The sequence below is a fragment of the Physella acuta genome, unplaced genomic scaffold, assembly GCF_028476545.2.
Source record: "Physella acuta isolate Inbredline_101_S28 unplaced genomic scaffold, ASM2847654v3 ptg000076l, whole genome shotgun sequence".
Classification (NCBI taxonomy): Eukaryota; Metazoa; Mollusca; class Gastropoda; family Physidae; genus Physella; species Physella acuta.
Window position 1 is genome coordinate 666,800 of NW_026731596.1, and position 19,096 is coordinate 685,895.

Here is a 19,096-nt window from a genome sequence, read left to right on the forward strand (position 1 = left end):
CATATAAAAGATGTATATTGTGATAAATACTTGTAAATTATGCAGAGGCGTAGCGACCCTTCCCGGCACCCGGGGACAAATTTTTCGATTTGCACCCCCCTCCCTCAAGATTTCGATTTGCCCCCCCCCCCCCTCAATCTTTCAATTTGCACCCCCCTCAACCTTTCAATTTATTTTTCCAACCCATTTTGGCGCCCCTTAAGGTCGGCGCCCGGGGACATATGTCCCCCCCCCGCCCCCGCCACCCCCCCCCCCTCGCTACGCTACTGAAATTATGATCAAAGCGTGAGTGGTTGACGGTCCATATCCTGTAGGAATAACACAAACAGCAGATGTACAGGTACTAAAGTGGGTTGACATTGTGACAAAAAAAGCGCCTCGCTCTTACATGGCGCTGAGCTAGGCACCCAGAAATATGCCAAGACGTATATTTGTGACGAGTCATTACATTTTTTTAAAATTAAAGCTACATAACATGGCAATTTCAAATTCGTTATCCGGGGGAAGGACACTGGTAAAAGTATGTTTTATATAAATTCCGTTTCCTTGTGTGTGGGGGAGGGGGGGGGACGGTACTCACGGTAGACTTCCTTCAGGTGTCTCACCCCCCCCCCCCCTCCCCCGAAGAGATGCCTGGAAGTGGAAGTAACTCTGAACTCGTCCTCTTTCTTAGCTAGCACGAAGGAAACCGAATGATTGAATGTATTAATTTAAATGCTTAAAAAGTCTACGGCAATTACGCCGTTATTCGGTGAAAAACGTTCAGCATCTACGAGGCGTTATAATTTATTTTATTAGATATTATTCATTTTCATTTTCTTCGTTTATTTTTTTACAACTCTTGTTCAACCTCTTTCTAATAGACTCTAGATCTATAGCAAAAGCATGTCAGACTGTAAGTTAGTAGCAAAGAGATTAATCGCACTCCACAGACTAGCTCTCACGAAGAAGAAAATATAAATATTTCTAGCCGGAAGTAGATACTAGCCAATTGTTTACAAGATGGCGTCGAATCGTTCGTCAAACAATTGGAATCAAGAGACGAAGATAAGATTAAATGAAAAAATAACATCTAACATAAATGACATAGGTTCACTAACACGACAGGTTATACGAGGATCAAAATCAAATGAGGTAGACTAGTGACTGAAGTTTTTATTTATTTTTTAAAGTACTGTTGTCCCTGTGTAAGTCGTGTCTATTGCGTACTATTACTACGGTATTACTCACAGTTACTGGCGAGTTAAGCTAAGGTAAGGGCTTAGCGGCTTAGGCTTAACAAACAAACTATAAGTTAGAAGATATGCAACTCACCCACATTTGTAAGACCTGCTAGAGTTCAGCAACAGCCTGGCCTTGTGCAGCTATTTTGCAACTTCTTTAAATTAAAAAAAAAAATACAAATTACACTAACTACAAGTTGATGCATTTGGCCAGTATAATCTTGTTCTATGTCAGTTTTATAATATGATTCTGTTCTAACAGTATATAATCTATATAAAATTAACGCATAAATTTTCCTTGGATACGCTAGAATTATAATGTTCTATGTCCGATTATGCCAATGAAATCAGCTGTTTAAGTCATGTGACTTGTGCGTCGTTGATCAAAATGGCGGCGTGTGAACACCTTTTAGTCGATGTTGGTTGTCATGCAAATAAACTGACTGAATTACCAGATCCTGAATCGTAAGTATATTTATCTTTTATATGTTGTCTTAACTGTGTTATTTTACACATATTTAGTTCAAAGTTTATTAAAATATCTTAATTATTAATAGGCCTAATATTGTTAATGTATACTGTAGTATACGCCTATACTAATTGTATTGTTTAGTAGTATAGTAGTATAGTATCTGTAGGGTTTACTTTGTATTTATTACTATTTATATTATCAAAATCATAATGAGGAGGTGTTCCAATATATGAATGATGAAAACAATGTCTTTGTTATAGATCAAAATGTAAAGTAATTCATTGTGAGTAACTTATTAGTCTTAAAACCACGAATATAAGTTTATTCCTGGTTTTCAGTTTATTATTAGTGTAGCAGAGGGGGGTGGGGGAAATAAGTCCTTCTGTTTTTGCACTTTGTACTGATGTAGTCTATCTTTATTTCTATCCATAGAGAAGTGCGAAAGAGAACAATAAAAACAACAGAGACCTGTTAATGCAGTGTCAATGATATGGGTATTGGCGCTGCCTGTAGTGAGAAAAGAAACAGTGTTTATGTATATTCTCAATATTCAATTACAAGATTGGTTGTTTTTGAATTAGGGAACTGTGCATATTGTGTAAAATTAATACATTATTTTTTTAAGCTAATTCTCGAGATTTGCATTTATTGTATTAATACTTTAATTCCAGTTGTATCACAAGGCTGGGGGCGTGGTTTGATCCGCACGTGACGCCATTTAGAGGGCGACACCAATGTGAAAAACACTAAAATTTACAGCCAATATAATTCTTTATCTAGTTAATCTTAAAATAAAATTATAGGGTAGAGGGGTGACACAAAACCAAAAATGTAAAATTGTAAGAGGGTGGAGGGTTGACACCCTCAGTTACCACACCGAGTGTCAACCTAACTAGACTCGCCGCTGACTAAATCAAATTATGTTAATGTATGCAGATAACCCAAAGTTACAGAATAAACTTTACATTTTAATGCACACACCCACTTATAAAGAACACTTAGAAAAGGAAAGCCTGAAACATCTCCCAGTATACCGGAGTTTTCAATTCAGTCGAATAAAGTGGGCTCCCTAATTTCAGCAGAAAAGAAGAAAGATTTGAAAAAATGATGCCCTACATGCCAGAGATTGACAGAAAATGTATGGCTACTCTTTGTGGCTAGTTATCATCTATTTCTAAATTACAAAGCCTTTAACAGTACGTTTTTAAAGCACTGTCGGCGAGTGTTATTTTTTCTAAAACTGTTTTGATTATAAAAACAAAGTTTATGTATTTTCTCAATATTCATTATTACAAGTTTTTGTTATTTTTGTTATTTTTTTTTTTTTTTTTTTTTTTTTTTTTTAAACGGCTCATGGTGTAGAATTAAAACATTAAAATCTATTGAACCTATCTATTGATTTGTGAATTCATTTTATTAATACATTAAATCAAAATTCTGTATGCAAAAGCATACTTACAACTTAAAATATTACTTGTTCTGTAATGTAGTGCAAAAAACATTTTTTGCACATTGCGGTAATCAAAAATATGAAAGTAAAGACCGGGAACAATAGGATAGAAAACCAGAAGACATTGCTCATACAAAAAGTAGATAATACTTCTAGAAAAGCTATTATAACTGCCTAAAAAACACAAAATTTGACTTAGAACATTATAAAATTTTTGAAACCTGATCACTTTCATCGTATTTTGTTCTATCTCAAAAGTGAAAAATAATTGTTATGGTCTTCTAATGGTACATAAAGTAATAAAAATAACTTGGATGCTCATTGCTTAATGCCCTTTAACATTTTATCTAAATAAAAATGAATTGGAACAGTTTAAATATAAGAATCAGACCACATGAAACTTCAGATGCGTTTTTCTCAAAACTACATTTTGAGAGATAGAACAAGATAATACTGGGGGGACGATATATAGATTTGAGAAATTTTAATGGGAGATCACTCCCACTCTATTTTTAACAAAAAACTATTTAAAAAATCAAAATTGAAATTATATTTTTTGAGACTTTTAAAAAACCAAAATCCAAGCTAGAATACTTCTACATTGGTAAAGAAGCATTTTAGTACTCTTATCATTAATAATGTAATTGTGAATTCCAAGTTCAAAAACTTAATAGTTTAAATTTTCATTAATTTATTTAGAATAATTAATTGATGGTGTTTGTTGACTAGCTACGGATCAACATATTTAACTAGCTGCCATGGGTACTGGATAATATTAATAATAATAAACTATGCTTATACTATAATTAGGTTGTTATGACAGATAAAACTTAACTTTAATAACAGATTGGGCAAATGACTGCAGACAATATTTTAATTCATCCTCCCAAATGAAATAAAGTGCAGTCAAGCTAAGTCAAATAGATATGAAGTAAGTTTTATTTAGTCTAGATGTCCACTTCATTGGAAGAAGTGGTGGATGAAGCGTTATATATGTTGTTTGTAGACATCATTAATGTATAACCCACTTGATATTCAGAGGTTTGCTCAGTAAATATATGCTTATTTTCTTATTAGTTTAAAGTTTAAAATTTCTGTTCTAAACTATTTTTCAGTTTCTTGCACAGGCGGCCAAAAACTTTGCTTCTCAAGAAAGCTGCATTCAAAATTCACATGAAGTAAGGGCCTTAACTTATTCACTTAGTTTTGAAACATTTCCCCAAACTAGTCATCATAACTTAACCAGATGCTTTTAATTTCAACAGACAATGAGGAAAATGGACATGATACGCTCCCAACTTGAATTTCAGTAAGTTATGAAGTGCAGTCAAAAGCAACATTCTAACAGTTTTCTGATTTACATTATTTTTAATTTGAGCTTTTCATGTTATTAGTTAGCAGCTTAATTGTGTAAGTTTGAAACTCAGAAATTTTATATTATCGAAATTCTTGTGCATTAGATACAATAGCTTAACTTTATTTCAGACATTCTGCAATAGCTAGAAGGTAAGTCACCTCTAATTTACTGATTTTAAAATAGCTGTCATCATTATTTAATAATCTTGACTGGAGAAAGCATTGACAGTGTGATAAACTTAATTATTATTCTTTTAACAGCCTAAGTCATCTGGATGAGGTGCAAGATCAAATAGCCTCTATCAGTCATTGAAAGTCACACCAGAGTTTCAATCAGTCATTGAAAGTCACACCAGAGTTTCAATCAGTCATTGAAAGCACACCAGGGTTTCAATCAGTCATTGAAAGTCACACCAGGGTTTCAATCAGTCATTGAATGTCAAACCAGTATTTCAATCAATTTAGTCACAACAATGTTTTAAATCAAATATTTTTTTGCACTTAATTGAATGATTGGTTAATTAAGTATAATGCATTTTTCAACACTTTGTTTTAAAGATAACACGCTCATTTTGAATGGAGAGCATTAGTTCAACCCTTACAGTCCAATGCACCCACCAGAGAATTTTTGTTTGTAGTAGTCTGGTGCACCTGCATTTATTTACACATATTATTGGAAGATTAATTTGGTAACGAGATTTTGTGAAGATACCAGCTGAAGGAGAAAATAAGTTTTTTTAAGGTTGTTTTCTTGTTGTCCTATCACTAGTGGTTCATTTTCTTTGATTTTTCTTAAGTTAAGATTTTTCTTTAAAAATTATGGGCAATATAATTAGTAAAATTAAATCAAATTAAAAATGCCTTTGCCATTGAATCTGGCTTTAATGTATCCTATAGAGTGATATTGAGAAAAAAGTAGCGCCTGTGACTATGTTGAATTTTTTAGCATTTAAATAAAATTTTATAGAAATAATTTTAGGGAGTAGCATTTTGTTTAAGTTTTATTTTCTGGGATTAATGTATTTTTTTATTTACTATTAGTAAACTGTTAGGCTATTTTACTTTATACATAGAAAACTCAGACCAATTTTTCGTATAAATAGTATAATAGTATAATGCTTTTTATTTTCTTAACACAAGTGGTTATTTTTAAATAGATTTTATTTTCAAGTGCTTTGGTTACAAAATGCGGCTTTATTTGCATGGCCATAAGGGGAAGTAATATAGTTTTGATGCCCTGAACAGTTAAGGTTAAGGGTTAAAGCAAGTAGTGAATGTTGGGTGAAGTTGACTCAGTATTTAAAGATCAGGCACATAATATAGAACACAAAAATTTGTCATTTTCCACCCTGTACCATTTTATATTACATTTCTAGGAATCACAGTCACAAACAAACCAGGATACAATACGTAGATCGATGCAAAAACCTGTTATTTTTTCCAATTTGTATAGAATTAGAAATCTATTAAGTCAGTATAGAGAAAATGAATTTAAACAGTTGTAAATGTTTGTTTTGTGTTACATTTAGAAGGAAAATAAATGTGTAAACTACTTAAGTCAACCTATTCATCAAACAATTATTTTTTTTAAATTACAGACATAACACTTCTCTATACCTTCACCATAACCTGTATATTACAATATGACAAAACAATACAGTAAATAAACCTATTTTGTTTTATACAATAAACCCATGATGTCTTCATACTTTAGAATGCAAATCACACTAATTGCTGCTTAAGTGTTTTATTTTAATTCTACTTGTTTGTTGCTTACTTTAGTCTTAAATTGTGCATATATTTTCTTTTGTTTTTAATGTGCAATGTAAAATAATCTTTGCTGTTTTAAGCAGAGCTAATTATTTGCTTGTATGACAGTGAGACTGAAAATATGGCTGTTTATCAAACACTGTCATTACTAGAACCCAAAGTTACTGGTTTTAATAACTTATTTGCTTTACTGCTTCAAATTTTAATAATGAAACAACAAAAAAAGCAGATTTAATAAAAATGGTTTTATTAAAAAAACTTTCAGTAAATTATTTAATTCTCATAGAAAGAATGTCAAAACAAGGAATGTGCTGTTTTACTAGAGCCTCAGTCTGTAAGTGTAACATCAGCCACACAATGTGGAGGTCACGTACATACTAACGTAGACAACCAACTTTTGGCAGTGACTAAATAAGATGCTAGTATTTTTTGGTTCATAAATGTATCACATGGAAACAATTTTTGGATCAATAAACAGTTTTAATGTAAAAGAAAAACATTGTCTCAATTTTTAAATAGCTGTTTTAATTGGAACAAACCTTGGGACTAGATAATAACTTTACTACATTGTATGTACAAGAAGCAACAGAATGAAAACCAAAATGCTTGTGTTACACAGATGAAAACATCATTAACTCAAGTATTATTATTTACATGCCAGTTTTTCCTTACTGGTTCATCGGAAAATTCGAAATGTGAACAACTCTACACCAAGTGAAAGAATACAAATGTGGCGAGTGATGAATATTCTACCAGTTAATTTTAAACTGTAAATCTCTAGACACTATACAAGTTCCACTACTGTATTACCTATTCTTTTGTTTTTATGCAAATTTCATACATTAAAAAAAAGTTACGGGTATTCTATTTATTTTTAACCGAGAGTAAATAGCCAAAAACCTTCAGAAGAAAACATAGGATAAAACAAAACATTTATCAATTTTCATTATCAAAAAATTTATGTACATATATAAATATAAAAAAAACTACAAAATTATGAAGTTTTAAAAAAATGACTTAGGCTATTTGGCCTGTTAACATAAACAAAAATAAATTACATATCAACAGTTACATAATTAATGCACCCGTATAAAAAAACAAAATTTACATAACACATTTTTAGTTTTGTTTACTAGTTAAGAAACATAAAACTAAACTATCACCAGGGTACACTAACTGCTTATTTGTTAGAACCAAAACTTTTGTTGGTCACACGGTGATTTATAATTGGATCAGAATGATTGTATCCTTAAGTTAAGTCAAACAAGAAAAAGCTCATAAAAGAAGTGTAAATGGACTTCTAATTCTTAAAAATTAAAGATACCTGTGCCATAACCAAAAGTAAAGTTTTGATTTATCATTTAAAAAATGTAATTATACAAGACTTGTGAATCAACTGTCCTGATTGTAAAGCAGATTTCTGGAAAGTTCAATAAAACATCCACTTTAAAATGTAAAAACCACAAATTGTTTACCGTCTGTTTCTGTGGTAAGGTTTACGGCGTGAGGTTGACTCTGCATAGGTTGCTCCAGCCGTTGAGTTTTGTTCATAGGGCTGCCACTGGTAGTACTGATGATTCAACCAGTCACCATTATTGACAATGGGCACTGATACATTGAATCCTGTGTTAAAGTTATTGTCATAAGTACAATCTGTAAATGTGGGTGTGGTTGTTGGGAACTGTTGGTAGAAGCCATTCCTGCAGTTGACTGAGCCGTAGCTACCAAAATAAGCTGGTCTGTTGGCTGGCATGGTGATCATCCAGGCTTCACATATGTGACTCAGGAGGAGGTTGGAGATGTGGCGGTGAGCTAAGTGGTCCCAGTGTACTCCATCTTTCACCTGCCTGTCCAGGTGATGCCTCAGGTAAAAGTGAAGGTCAAGAACATCAAAGCCATGTTGAGTAGCAAGCTGGTGGAGACAGAAGTTGTATCAGTTATCAAGAGGATTTTATAGTGGTCTGTTTCAGCATCATTTGAAAATCTTTTATACAAAACATTTTCCCCCACAAATAAATTAATACTTTTCAAAGTACAACAAAAAAAAGTCTTTTGTACTAATTTTAATTACAGTTCAATTTTCTATTAAAATTAGTTAATGATTAATAAAAAAATTTTTTTAACAATTTTAAAAAGACATTAGAAAATCATTATTGCTTGTTTTGTATGCTTTTATAAAGTTAAATGAGATAATAGTAATAGTATTTTTAAGTGTATTTGGGGAAACCAAACAATTGGAGGGGTATGTAATCTCACACAACTTATTCATGTTTATGAATAATATTAAAGCTATATACTCACACTAAAGGTTTGTGTATCAGTGTAAGCAGATGATCTTGCAAGTATATAGGCACAACTCATTGTTTTTAACAAGCTGTGTCCTTCAACAAGAAACACACACTGTCTTCTTGTGTTCCATTAAACAAGATAACTTAAAAATAAATCAACAGCTAAACTCATGAACAATAACCCACAGCATATAGAGTAAAATTAGAAAATGTATTCACACAAGCGCAGATAGACAGAAAAAAAATCTTAACTGACGGGATGAAGCACAATAAAAACCAAGCACTACACGGAAAAGATGATGCACAAAACCAAGCACTGGATGGATGAAGCACAAAACCAAGCATTGAACTGAATGGATGATGCACAAAACCAAACATTGAATGGATGAAGCACAAAACCAAGCACTGAATGGATAAGCACAAAACAAAGCACTGAATGGATGAAGCACAAAACCAAGCATTGAACTGAATGGATGATGCACAAAACAAAGCACTGGATGGATGAAGCACAAAACAAAGCACTGGATGGATGAAGCACAAAACCAAGCATTGAACTGAATGGATGATGCACAAAACTAAGAACTGGATGAATGAAGCACAAAACCAAGCACTGGATGGATGAAGCACAAAACCAAACCTTGAATGGATGAAGCACAAAACCAAACACAGGATGGATGAAGTACAAAACCAAGCACTGAATGGATGAAGCACAAAACCAAGCACTGAATGGATGAAGCACAAAACCAAGCACTGAATGGATGAAGCACAAAACCAAGCACTGAATGGATGAAGCACAAAACCAAGCACTGAATGGATGAAGCACAAAACAAAGCACTGGATGGATGAAGCACAAAACCAAGAACTGGATGGATGAAGCACAAAACCAAGCACTGGATGGATGAAGCACAAAACCAAACATTGAATGGATGAAGCACAAAACCAAGCACTGAATGGATGAAGCACAAAACCAAGCACTGAATGCATGAAGCACAAAACCAAGCACTGAATGGATGAAGCACAAAACCAAGCACTGGATGGATGAAGCACAAAACAAAGCACTGGATGGATGAAGCACAAAACCAAGAACTGGATGGATGAAGCACAAAACCAAGCACTGGATGGATGAAGCACAAAACCAAACATTGAATGGATGAAGCACAAAACCAAGCAAGCACTGAATGGATGAAGCACAAAACCAAGCAAGCACTGAATGGATGAAGCACAAAACCAAGCACTGAATGGATGAAGCACAAAACCAAGCACTGAATGGATGAAGCACAAAACCAAGCACTGAATGGATGAAGCACAAAACAAAGCACTGGATGGATGAAGCACAAAACCAAGAACTGGATGGATGAAGCACAAAACCAAGCACTGGATGGATGAAGCACAAAACCAAGCAAGCACTGAATGGATGAAGCACACATCCAAGCACTGAATGGATGAAGCACAAAACAAAGCACTGAATGGATGAAGCACAAAACAAAGCACTGAATGGATGAAGCACTGAATTGATGAAGCACAAAACCAAGCACTGAATGGATGAAGCACAAAACAAAGCACTGAATGGATGAAGCACAAAACAAAGCACTGAATGGATGAAGCACAAAACAAAGCACTGAATGGATGAAGCACAAAACAAAGCACTGAATGGATGAAGCACAAAACAAAGCACTGAATGGATGAAACACTGGATGGATGAAGCACAAAACCAAGCATTGAACTGAATGGATGATGCACAAAACTAAGAACTGGATGAATGAAGCACAAAACCAAGCATTGAACTGAATGGATGATGCACAAAACTAAGAACTGGATGAATGAAGCACAAAACCAAGCACTGGATGGATGAAGCACAAAACCAAACATTGAATGGATGAAGCACAAAACCAAGCACTGAATGGATGAAGCACAAAACAAAGCACTGAATGGATGAAGCACAAAACAAAGCACTGAATGGATGAAGCACAAAACAAAGCACTGAATGGATGAAGCACAAAACTAAGAACTGGATGAATGAAGCACAAAACCAAGCACTGGATGGATGAAGCACAAAACCAAACATTGAATGGATGAAGCACAAAACCAAGCACTGGATGGATGAAGCACAAAACCAAGCACTAGATGGATGAAGCACAAAACCAAGCACTGAATGGATAAAGCACAAAACCAAGCACAGGACTGAATGGATGAAGCACAAAACCAAGCATTGAATGGATGAAGCACAAAACCAAGCACTGGATGGATGAAGCACAAAACCAAGCACTGGATGAATGAAGCACAAAACTAAGCATTGAATGGATGAAGCACAAAACCAAGCAAGCACTGAATGGATGAAGCACAAAACCAAGCACTGAATGGATGAAGCACAAAACCAAGCACTGAATGGATGATGCACAAAACCAAGCACTGAATGGATGAAGCACAAAACCAAGCATGGAATGGATGAAGCACAAAACCAAGCAAGCACTGAATGGATGAAGCACAAAACCAAGCACTGAATGGATGAAGCACAAAACCAAGCACTGAATGGATGAAGCACAAAACCAAGCAAGCACTGAATGGATGAAGCATAAAACCAAGCACTGAATGGATGAAGCATAAAACCAAGTACTGGATGGATGAAAAGTAGTAATAAAAAGATTGACATGTTTACAACAAAAACTGTTAGAGTAAATCCTGACTTGTAATTTCAGGAAGTGTGAAGTAAGTCACAACATGCTTAGTATACAACAGATTGCACCTAGATTTCCCCTGTAGCTACACAAAAATGGTCATACAATATATACCCAGACAAACACAAATACATTGACACCAAAATTTGGTAATTCTAATGTGTGCTCTAAAAAGTTTCTTAACATGCACTGACTCATAACTTAACATGTACTCATACAGTGTTATTGCCCAAAACATACTGTCACAGTTCCCAACACCAGCATCACAGTGCCCAACACCAACTGTTACAGTGCCCAACACCAGCATCACAGTGCCCAACACCAACTGTTACAGTGCCCAACACCAGCATCACAGTGCCCAACACCAACTGTTACAGTGCCCAACACCAGCATCACAGTGCCCAACACCAACTGTTACAGTGCCCAACATGTTATGTCACAGTGCCCAGCATGCATTGTGTCAGTGCCCCATATGTAATGTCAGTAAAATCTTTGATAGTTTGCTTACTAAAAGAATTTATCTAAAAGTAGTGGACTAAATTTTAGACACAGTGGTTCTCTATGCACAAAGAAGGAAAAACAAAGCAGGCAGGAAGTACACAGAAAAGCTTCTTATTTTTTAAATAAAATACTTTTAAAAATTTATCAATTATTTTGTGATTTGTTAATATATGCTTATACTTAGGTCACTATGTCTTGACCAACTTATAATGAAGCAATATGTTTGCTAGATAAATTCATTTCTGATGACAACATTCAATAAGATATTAGTCGAAAATTAATTCAAAGATTACTACATTCAATAGCAAAGAGAGATAATGGTATAAAATAATGAGCAATTGCTCTAATTACCAGGTGACTAAGGTGAGTTGTACGCAGTGGTGTTCTCACACCTGAGCATAGACAAGGACAGACATTAATAAGTTTCAGGTGCACGCTACTGATTGGGTTTTAAAACAAATTATTTTTTTAGTTGGGTTGTGAATTTAGTTAAGAATAAATACAGTAAACATGATACTAACTTTCAAATTACTATTTTCTAAAAAGTAGAAAAGAAAATCCACACAAAAATAAATCAAACAACTTTTTTTGGGGTAAAAGCATTAATCAATCTAGAACCTTGTGCCACATTTTGAGAAGCCAATACTTTTACTAAAGTAAGGTTATTTTATCTTATAGTGCATTTTAAAGCTCCGTATTATAAAGGTTTTTATTTCTTTTGTTTTTTGGTTATTCTCTTTTATTCAATTAAAGAGTTATTTCTCTTTGGTTGTTCATTCGCAAAACAAAACAAAAAAATCACTGAGCTTAAAAAGTATCAATTTCACCATTTACTTATGCTCCTTACTATGTAGATCTACCAGACATTTGGTACTGTATTACAAGAGCCTGTGCTCCTTAGTTGAAAAACAACAGTAATCAAATTAAATATAAACAAGAATTGAATACACAAATCTTGGATAACCTAGCCTTACCTTTCCTGCAAAAAAATTAGCCTCCAAAATATCCATTCTCAAGGATGAGCTCATAAACTCAATTTCTGGTACCAGGAAGCCCCCTCTAGCTTTACTAGAAATGGGCAGCGCTGTATTCCAGATGATGAGACATTGCTTTGAAAAATAATCAGAGAACAGTTCAAAAAGTTTGACCAAGTTCTCCTTGTAATCCATGAAAGAGTCTGGTCCATACCTGAAAACATGTGCTCAGGTTAATTAACAGTTAATGAACTATAATTATAGTAGTACAGGGAGTTTACTTTTCAAGGCTATGACTAGTGAAACATGAACTAATTTATCATGTAAAACCTGCAGTCATGTGATCAAATTTGTGTCAAAACAATTTTTACCACATCTAATGATTCTATTGTTGTACTCAGTATAAAGCTTTTTCAAATATACTAAACTTAAATAACATTTCAACAAATTCAATTGAGGAATTTTCTTGTATTTTAATAATCATAAAAACTTGCATCAGAGTTTAAGAAACAGATTCATTTAGCAATACTGATTACTGTTTTAAGACTGTGATAAGCAGCTATGATGCAAGAAGATATGTTAATGCTTGCAATAAGCTATCAACATCATTATTCAATAATTATAGAAAGTTGTTACCTGGATATGTCCCAAAGGCAAGAATTGAGTATGATGATATCTGGCTGGCCTAATTTATCCTTAGCCAGGTCTTTGAGAAGTGTTTCAACATAACTGTTGTAGCATCTGGTCACAAAGTAAAACCTAACCAGATGCACATTTGTGACATACTCTCGCACTTCCTTGTAGCTGATGCCATTTGACATAGTCCCCTTCTGTCCACCCTCTATGAGCTCATCATTGAGGAAACTGAATTCTCCCTGACAAAAGGTAAAATTATTCAGGAAACTGTATTTCCACTCACAAAAAAATCATTGAGGAAACTAAATTCTCTGACTTAAAAAACGTGTCAAAAAGACTGCAAACCAAGTAAATTGTCCTTTAACTCCCAATCTGAATTTAATTAACGCTATTAAATTTACGATGCAAACAATGAAGAAAAGGTATAAATATTAAATTCTTTCTCATATTTTCAACTGATGAAACATTGTGGCCTAGTGGTAGAGCTTTAAACTGGTAACCCCTTAAGTCTCAAGAAAGATTTAAGGATCAAGTTAGTGGGACGTCCCTGAGCCTGGAAACCCTATAAGTCTCAAGAAAGATTTGAGGATCAAGTAAGTGGGACGTCCCTGAGCCCACACAGCTCTTGCGACTATCCTTTCATATGCTGAGCTCACACAAAAAGGTGAACTCTACTTGATTAGCCCCATGGACTGTCGGGTTAAAAAAAAGGAACTTTACATAAGTTAAAATAATTTTGAAAGAAACTGAAGTTACAAATATTAACATTTAAGCTTGCTCACTTAACAAATTCAATGTACTGAAGCAACCCAATAACAGAGTGACTGATAAATTTAATTCATGAGAAATGTTTTAGTATACTGTATTTTATTGTAAGTAGATACACATTATGAAATACATTTCAAAATTACTAGTATCACCATATTTAATATATTAAAACTTACTTAGCATTTACATCGGTTTTTATATACTGGGTTATCCCCCTTTGCATTTGCTGCAGCATAACCCTTTACTTTCTCCTTATTTTGCTATATACAGGTTTATCTCCCTTGGGCTACTTTTTACAGACTAACTTAGGGACTAACCATTTCTGTCCATTACACTTTGCTCCATTTGCAATTGACTGAATTATACCCCTCATGTTAAGGCCTTTTTAGTCTGTGCATTTCTACCACTAACTTAAAGAATTTGTTGCCGACAAAATAACCATTACAGGTACACAAGTAAATAAGTGGCAAGAAATAACCAACTGTTCTTAGAGTTAGAGCAATAGATTGTTATACACTATTCATAACATTAAACACTGTTTTTGACATACCTTGGACCGCAGCTCTTTTTGAGTCAGATATCTATCACTTTGGAGCAACAGCACAAGATCTTTGTAGATCCCTCGCTGGACTGAAAATTACATTGGATACAATTTTCACACCCAATAGCTCAATATGCCTTAACAAGAAGGCTGTGGCATAATTATAATGCCATTAGGTAGCATAAATTTCCATGTCAGGAGACTGAGTAATGTTAATGTCTGTACATGTTACATAACAGGACCCAAAGATCTAAGAAACATGGTCTCCCCCACCCCATGGAACCCATCCTGCAGCACAACCAACACAAGTTATTGATAAAATTCAACATTAGCATGATGATTTGGCAGAGTTCAAAATATTAAAGATATTGTAAAAGTAAAAGGATGCATAAAGAAATCACACTATTTTTACTAATAACTAGACTACATTCTATTGTATTTCTTCTAGAGTATTCTCAACTATATATATAAAATACTTATTTCTTCTAGAGTATTCTCAACTATATATATAAAATACTTACTGGAATCTCCAATTATTACAACAAATTTATTCCTTAAGATTTGGGTTACATCACAGTTAAGAAAAACTTCCATTCCAATTTAGAGTAATCCAAATTATGCATAAAAACTTCAAGTACTTTAAAACTGTTTCCAATTTTCTTCTGTTTCTGAAAGAAAAAAAGTTTTTTCAATTAGGCCTAGACCTAGATCTACATATTAATGAGGACTAGACTAATGTAACCAAATGTGGGCTGAAATGAGAGCTACATTTTTGGGTTTACTGATAAAAAGGGCTTCATAAAAGTAGGCCTATTTCAGACGCATTACAACTAGATCTTGATCTAGTCTGTTAATCATATGGAGGATTCATAACTGAGTGGTCTATTTGAAAAAAAAACTACAAGGTTTCATAGTGACTTTATTCAGTTTATTGGTGGCATTTGATTTAGATCTAAGATCTCTAGTAAGTCTAGTAAGTAGATCTAGGCCTGCCAGTATCTGATCATAATACCATTCATAAATATAAATAGGTGTGTTTGGATGTTGGTAGTGTTGTAATCTGACTGGGCCTAATTTTATGGTTAGAAATTAGGGTTAGGCATATGGTAGGACCAGTGACGTAGCGAGGTCGGCCCCCCCCTCCCCAGAATCGTAGTGACCCCTCCCTCAAACTTTTGATTTGCACACCCCCCCCCCCCAGCAAACTTTTGATTTGCACTTCTTAAAAGACTATTTAACACTCAAATTAATCACTTAATTAAGTGAAATTATCATTTTTCTCTATATATTTTGCTGTTTTTTTTTGCCTTGGTGTCACCCCCCTATATTCTAAATGGTGTCACTCGGTGCGGTCCGCACCCCCCCCCCCCCCTCGCTACGCCTCTGGGTAGGACCATGGTTGGGGTTAGGTACATAGTACATGGTTACTGCATTGACATTATTAGCCAGCCATGTGTTATTTTAGTTAACTACCAGTAACCTAACACCCCTTTTTTAAAGATTTCATTATTTATCGGACACCGGTATAAAAATTCTCCCGGTGTCTAGATCTCTGAAGATATTAGATAATAATAATCTTATTAGATCTAGAATCTAGATCTAGATCGATTCTCTAGACTAGAATTCTAGGTCCTGTCCTAGCCTAGGCCGCCCTAGGCTAGCTCATTCAGTAGCTGTGTTCTGCTAAACTTAGTTTTTAACTTGACTTACGCTTCACACAAGATGAAGATCTAATCTAGACTAGATCTAGAAAATCTAGAATCTAACTAAAGTTTTAGATTCCTACTTACCTAAAGAAACTATAAATCAATTAAGTTACAATTACTTAATCTAGAATTTTTCTAGATCCTGATACTACAACTACAAAATTACACTTTCAGCGCGAAAACATTTTAACTTCGGCACAGGATTTGTTAACTAGGCTAGCCTATCACACTAAAAAAACCTAATGTGTTATGACAAGTGAGTTGCGTCTTCCGGTTCCGTCTGCTCGTTTATGCAAATTAGAATGTCCAGCCAATGATATGCTTGGCTAATGATCAACATTCCCACAGTGGTAGCCTAGGCCTTGAATAGCCCTCAAGACGGGGAGTGGTCAAAGAAATATGACGACGAAGTGATATAACCCCAGGGCTTCCATGGTTCGATGGGTGGAGGGGGTACGAAGTTTGGAGAGGGGGGGGGGGGGTTGCTACGCTTTAGTTGTAGTATTCCCAAATATGCTAGATATGAAACACGAAAAGCTGTAGGCCTAAGTTGAGTAAAAATCTAGATCTAGCTACGGACATTTCCCGTCATTCACCGGTAGGCTAGAGTGAACGAAAAACAACTTAGAAAAACAATTGTCACGCTTGGTCGTCCGTTTATGTTTTGAGACACAATAAAACCAGTCGAGTTATAGGCCTAGGCCTAATTGTATTTTGTATTCTTCTGGCGTTGAAAGTCAGCCTGTGCTAAACATCGTAATTCAACACACCATTTGCACGAGCTAAAGTAATCACGTTTTTTCTCGCGGTGTCAACAAATTTTGTAGGCCTACCTAATTGTTTTTAAAGGCCTAGGCCCCTAGTGTCCTCATAACTTCGATTCCAGGGTTAGCATCATGCGCTCCCCCCTTAGGCTATATTTTTTTTAGTAAAATGTATTATCTGCTTTTATTTATTAATGACCAATCGGTGTACAGGCGGCTAATTTTATGTTAAAATGACGTCATTGTGAGTGATGTTCACCGTCTACTAAAGCGCACAAATTAAATGTGAAATTAGTTTACGAATGAATTCAATAGACTTTCATCTCTGATTTAGCAAGGAGAGGTGCTTCATTTAACGATCAAAATGCTATTTGTAATTATTTCCCAATCTAATGCCAACATAATTTCGTATAGACCTAGTAGATGTAGATCTAAATCATGTAACTCTAAGTCCAGAATATAATTTTAAAAAATAGTTTTTAAATACTCAGTTTTTTCATTGTTGTTGGTCTTTAAATCGGATAGTATGAACGATTTAAAATTATAACTTACATTCCTTTACTTCAGTTATTTAATAAAAATTAACCGTGATGTGTAGACACAAGCAAATTCAATTCAATTAAGAAATCTGATGACTTTTACAACTTACAACAATTAAATGACGCCCTTTTTTCTATCACCACAACAAACATGGGCATTCACACACAGACACACACTATCTATGGGGGATATGGGCATTTGGTGGGGGCATGGGCATTTGGTGGGGAGTAAGAGCATTTGGTGGGGGCATTGGCATTTGGTGGGGGCATGGGCATTTAGTGGGGAGTAAGAGCATTTGGTGGGGGCATGGGCATTTGGTGGGGGCATTGGCATTTGGTGGGGGCATGGGCATTTAGTGGGGAGTAAGAGCATTTGGTGGGGGCATGGGCATTTAGTGGGGAGTAAGAGCATTTGATGGGGACATGTGCATTTGGTGGGGGTAAGAGCATTTGGTGGGGACATGGGCATTTGGTGGGGGTAAGAGCATTTGGTGGGGACATGTGCATTTGGTGGGGTAAGAGCATTTGGTGGGGACATGGGCATTTGGTGGGGGTAAGAGCATTTGGGGGGGGGGGGGGCATGGCCATTTGGTGGGGGGGGGGGGGGTGAGAGCAAAGGTTTTTATTTAAAGATTCCCTCTCACATCTTTTTTTGTGTGGCGAAGAGCTAATGACGCAATATTGTCGTAGCGACTCAATTACTTATTACAGGTGTAATTACTAAAATACGCCTAATGTTTAGCTGCCTTTTACTTAATCTAAGCACGTAAACTTAACACTTTATTGAGGATTCATCCACCTTCCCCTCTCCCAAAGCCCATCCATCCCACACCTCCCCGCGTGACGTCATCAGAAGAGGCCGCCCACCGGCTCTGAGCCGTGAGATCAAAGCTCCGGTCAGTTAAAAGCCCGCTCCTGCTCAGCCCGCCGCTCGGCTAGATCAAGGTGAACGGTGGGAGTCGGCTACACCGCGCTGGGTTCCCGTGTTTATGGGCGGGGCGGAGACTAGCAACTATGTAGGCAGTAAGGCGGGCTCATGTAGAAGTAGGGGGCGGGGTAATGATTGGGTACATTGACAACAACAAACAGGTACTTCCTAGATCAGGTGGGGTAATCCCGTCCCTGATAATCACCCTCCCCGTTAATTCATTCCTCTTTAAAATAAAATCTAGTCTATAAACTAGAAATAAAATGTTTAGAATAAAAAGGCATTTTTATGAGCGGTGTAATTTGTATGTGCCGGCTTATTTGGCTATTTAAGTTTAAGGGATAGCGATACGATACGACAAAAGTGGGTAGCCGTTCGAACGTTTTGTATATCTGTCCCATTCCTCAGTCCACGTTGGTTTTTTAATTTTTAACTTCGCGGGTTAGTTGACGTAGAATAACCATCGCTCTTGCATTTATTTTTTTTTTTACAGAATCTCTATCCA

General features: G+C 35.3%; 2 protein-coding genes and 1 long non-coding RNA gene across 5 annotated transcripts; 2 read left to right on the forward strand and 1 right to left on the reverse strand.

Moving 5' to 3' along the window:
- The first annotated feature begins 984 nt into the window (after positions 1–984).
- Positions 985–6,523, forward strand: LOC131953784 (BLOC-1-related complex subunit 7). 2 transcript variants are annotated; one of them, XM_059317165.1, is made up of 6 exons: positions 985–1,134; positions 4,261–4,323; positions 4,411–4,454; positions 4,631–4,651; positions 4,763–4,799; positions 4,862–6,523. In XM_059317165.1, the coding sequence occupies exons 1-6, from the start codon at positions 1,003–1,005 to the stop codon at positions 4,874–4,876; spliced, it is 312 nt and encodes a 103-aa protein (XP_059173148.1). In that variant the 5' UTR covers positions 985–1,002; the 3' UTR covers positions 4,877–6,523. The 2 variants fall into 2 exon arrangements, with proteins under 2 accessions (XP_059173148.1, XP_059173140.1); XM_059317157.1 differs by having other exon boundaries at positions 4,763–6,523.
- LOC131953800 (uncharacterized) lies at positions 1,601–2,324 on the forward strand. The gene is made up of 2 exons (XR_009388682.1): positions 1,601–1,688; positions 2,128–2,324. It is a non-coding gene; the product is annotated as an uncharacterized LOC131953800 (long non-coding RNA).
- On the reverse strand, positions 6,502–16,627 carry LOC131953769 (PC-esterase domain-containing protein 1B). Of its 2 annotated transcripts, none has more exons than XM_059317146.1 (6): positions 16,600–16,627; positions 15,176–15,322; positions 14,664–14,743; positions 13,346–13,584; positions 12,710–12,923; positions 6,502–8,183 (listed from the first exon to the last, which is right to left on the reverse strand). In XM_059317146.1, the coding sequence occupies exons 2-6, from the start codon at positions 15,246–15,248 to the stop codon at positions 7,743–7,745; spliced, it is 1,047 nt and encodes a 348-aa protein (XP_059173129.1). In that variant the 5' UTR covers positions 15,249–15,322; positions 16,600–16,627; the 3' UTR covers positions 6,502–7,742. The 2 variants fall into 2 exon arrangements, with proteins under 2 accessions (XP_059173129.1, XP_059173121.1); XM_059317138.1 differs by lacking the exon at positions 16,600–16,627 and adding an exon at positions 16,445–16,587.
- Positions 16,628–19,096: the final 2,469 nt, after the last annotated feature.

Coding starts and splice junctions, on each gene's coding strand:
- LOC131953769 (XM_059317146.1), bottom strand. CDS start 15,248: ATGGAAGTTTTTCTTAACTGTGATGTAACCCAAATCTTAAGGAATAAA. Junction 13,585..14,663: donor AAAAAGAGCTGCGGTCCAAG/GTATGTCAAAAA, acceptor ACCTTTTGTCAG/GGAGAATTCAGTTTCCTCAA. Junction 12,924..13,345: donor TGCCTTTGGGACATATCCAG/GTAACAACTTTC, acceptor ACATGTTTTCAG/GTATGGACCAGACTCTTTCA.
- LOC131953784 (XM_059317157.1), top strand. CDS start 1,003: ATGGCGTCGAATCGTTCGTCAAACAATTGGAATCAAGAGACGAAGATA. Junction 4,324..4,410: donor GCATTCAAAATTCACATGAA/GTAAGGGCCTTA, acceptor TAATTTCAACAG/ACAATGAGGAAAATGGACAT. Junction 4,455..4,630: donor CGCTCCCAACTTGAATTTCA/GTAAGTTATGAA, acceptor ACTTTATTTCAG/ACATTCTGCAATAGCTAGAA.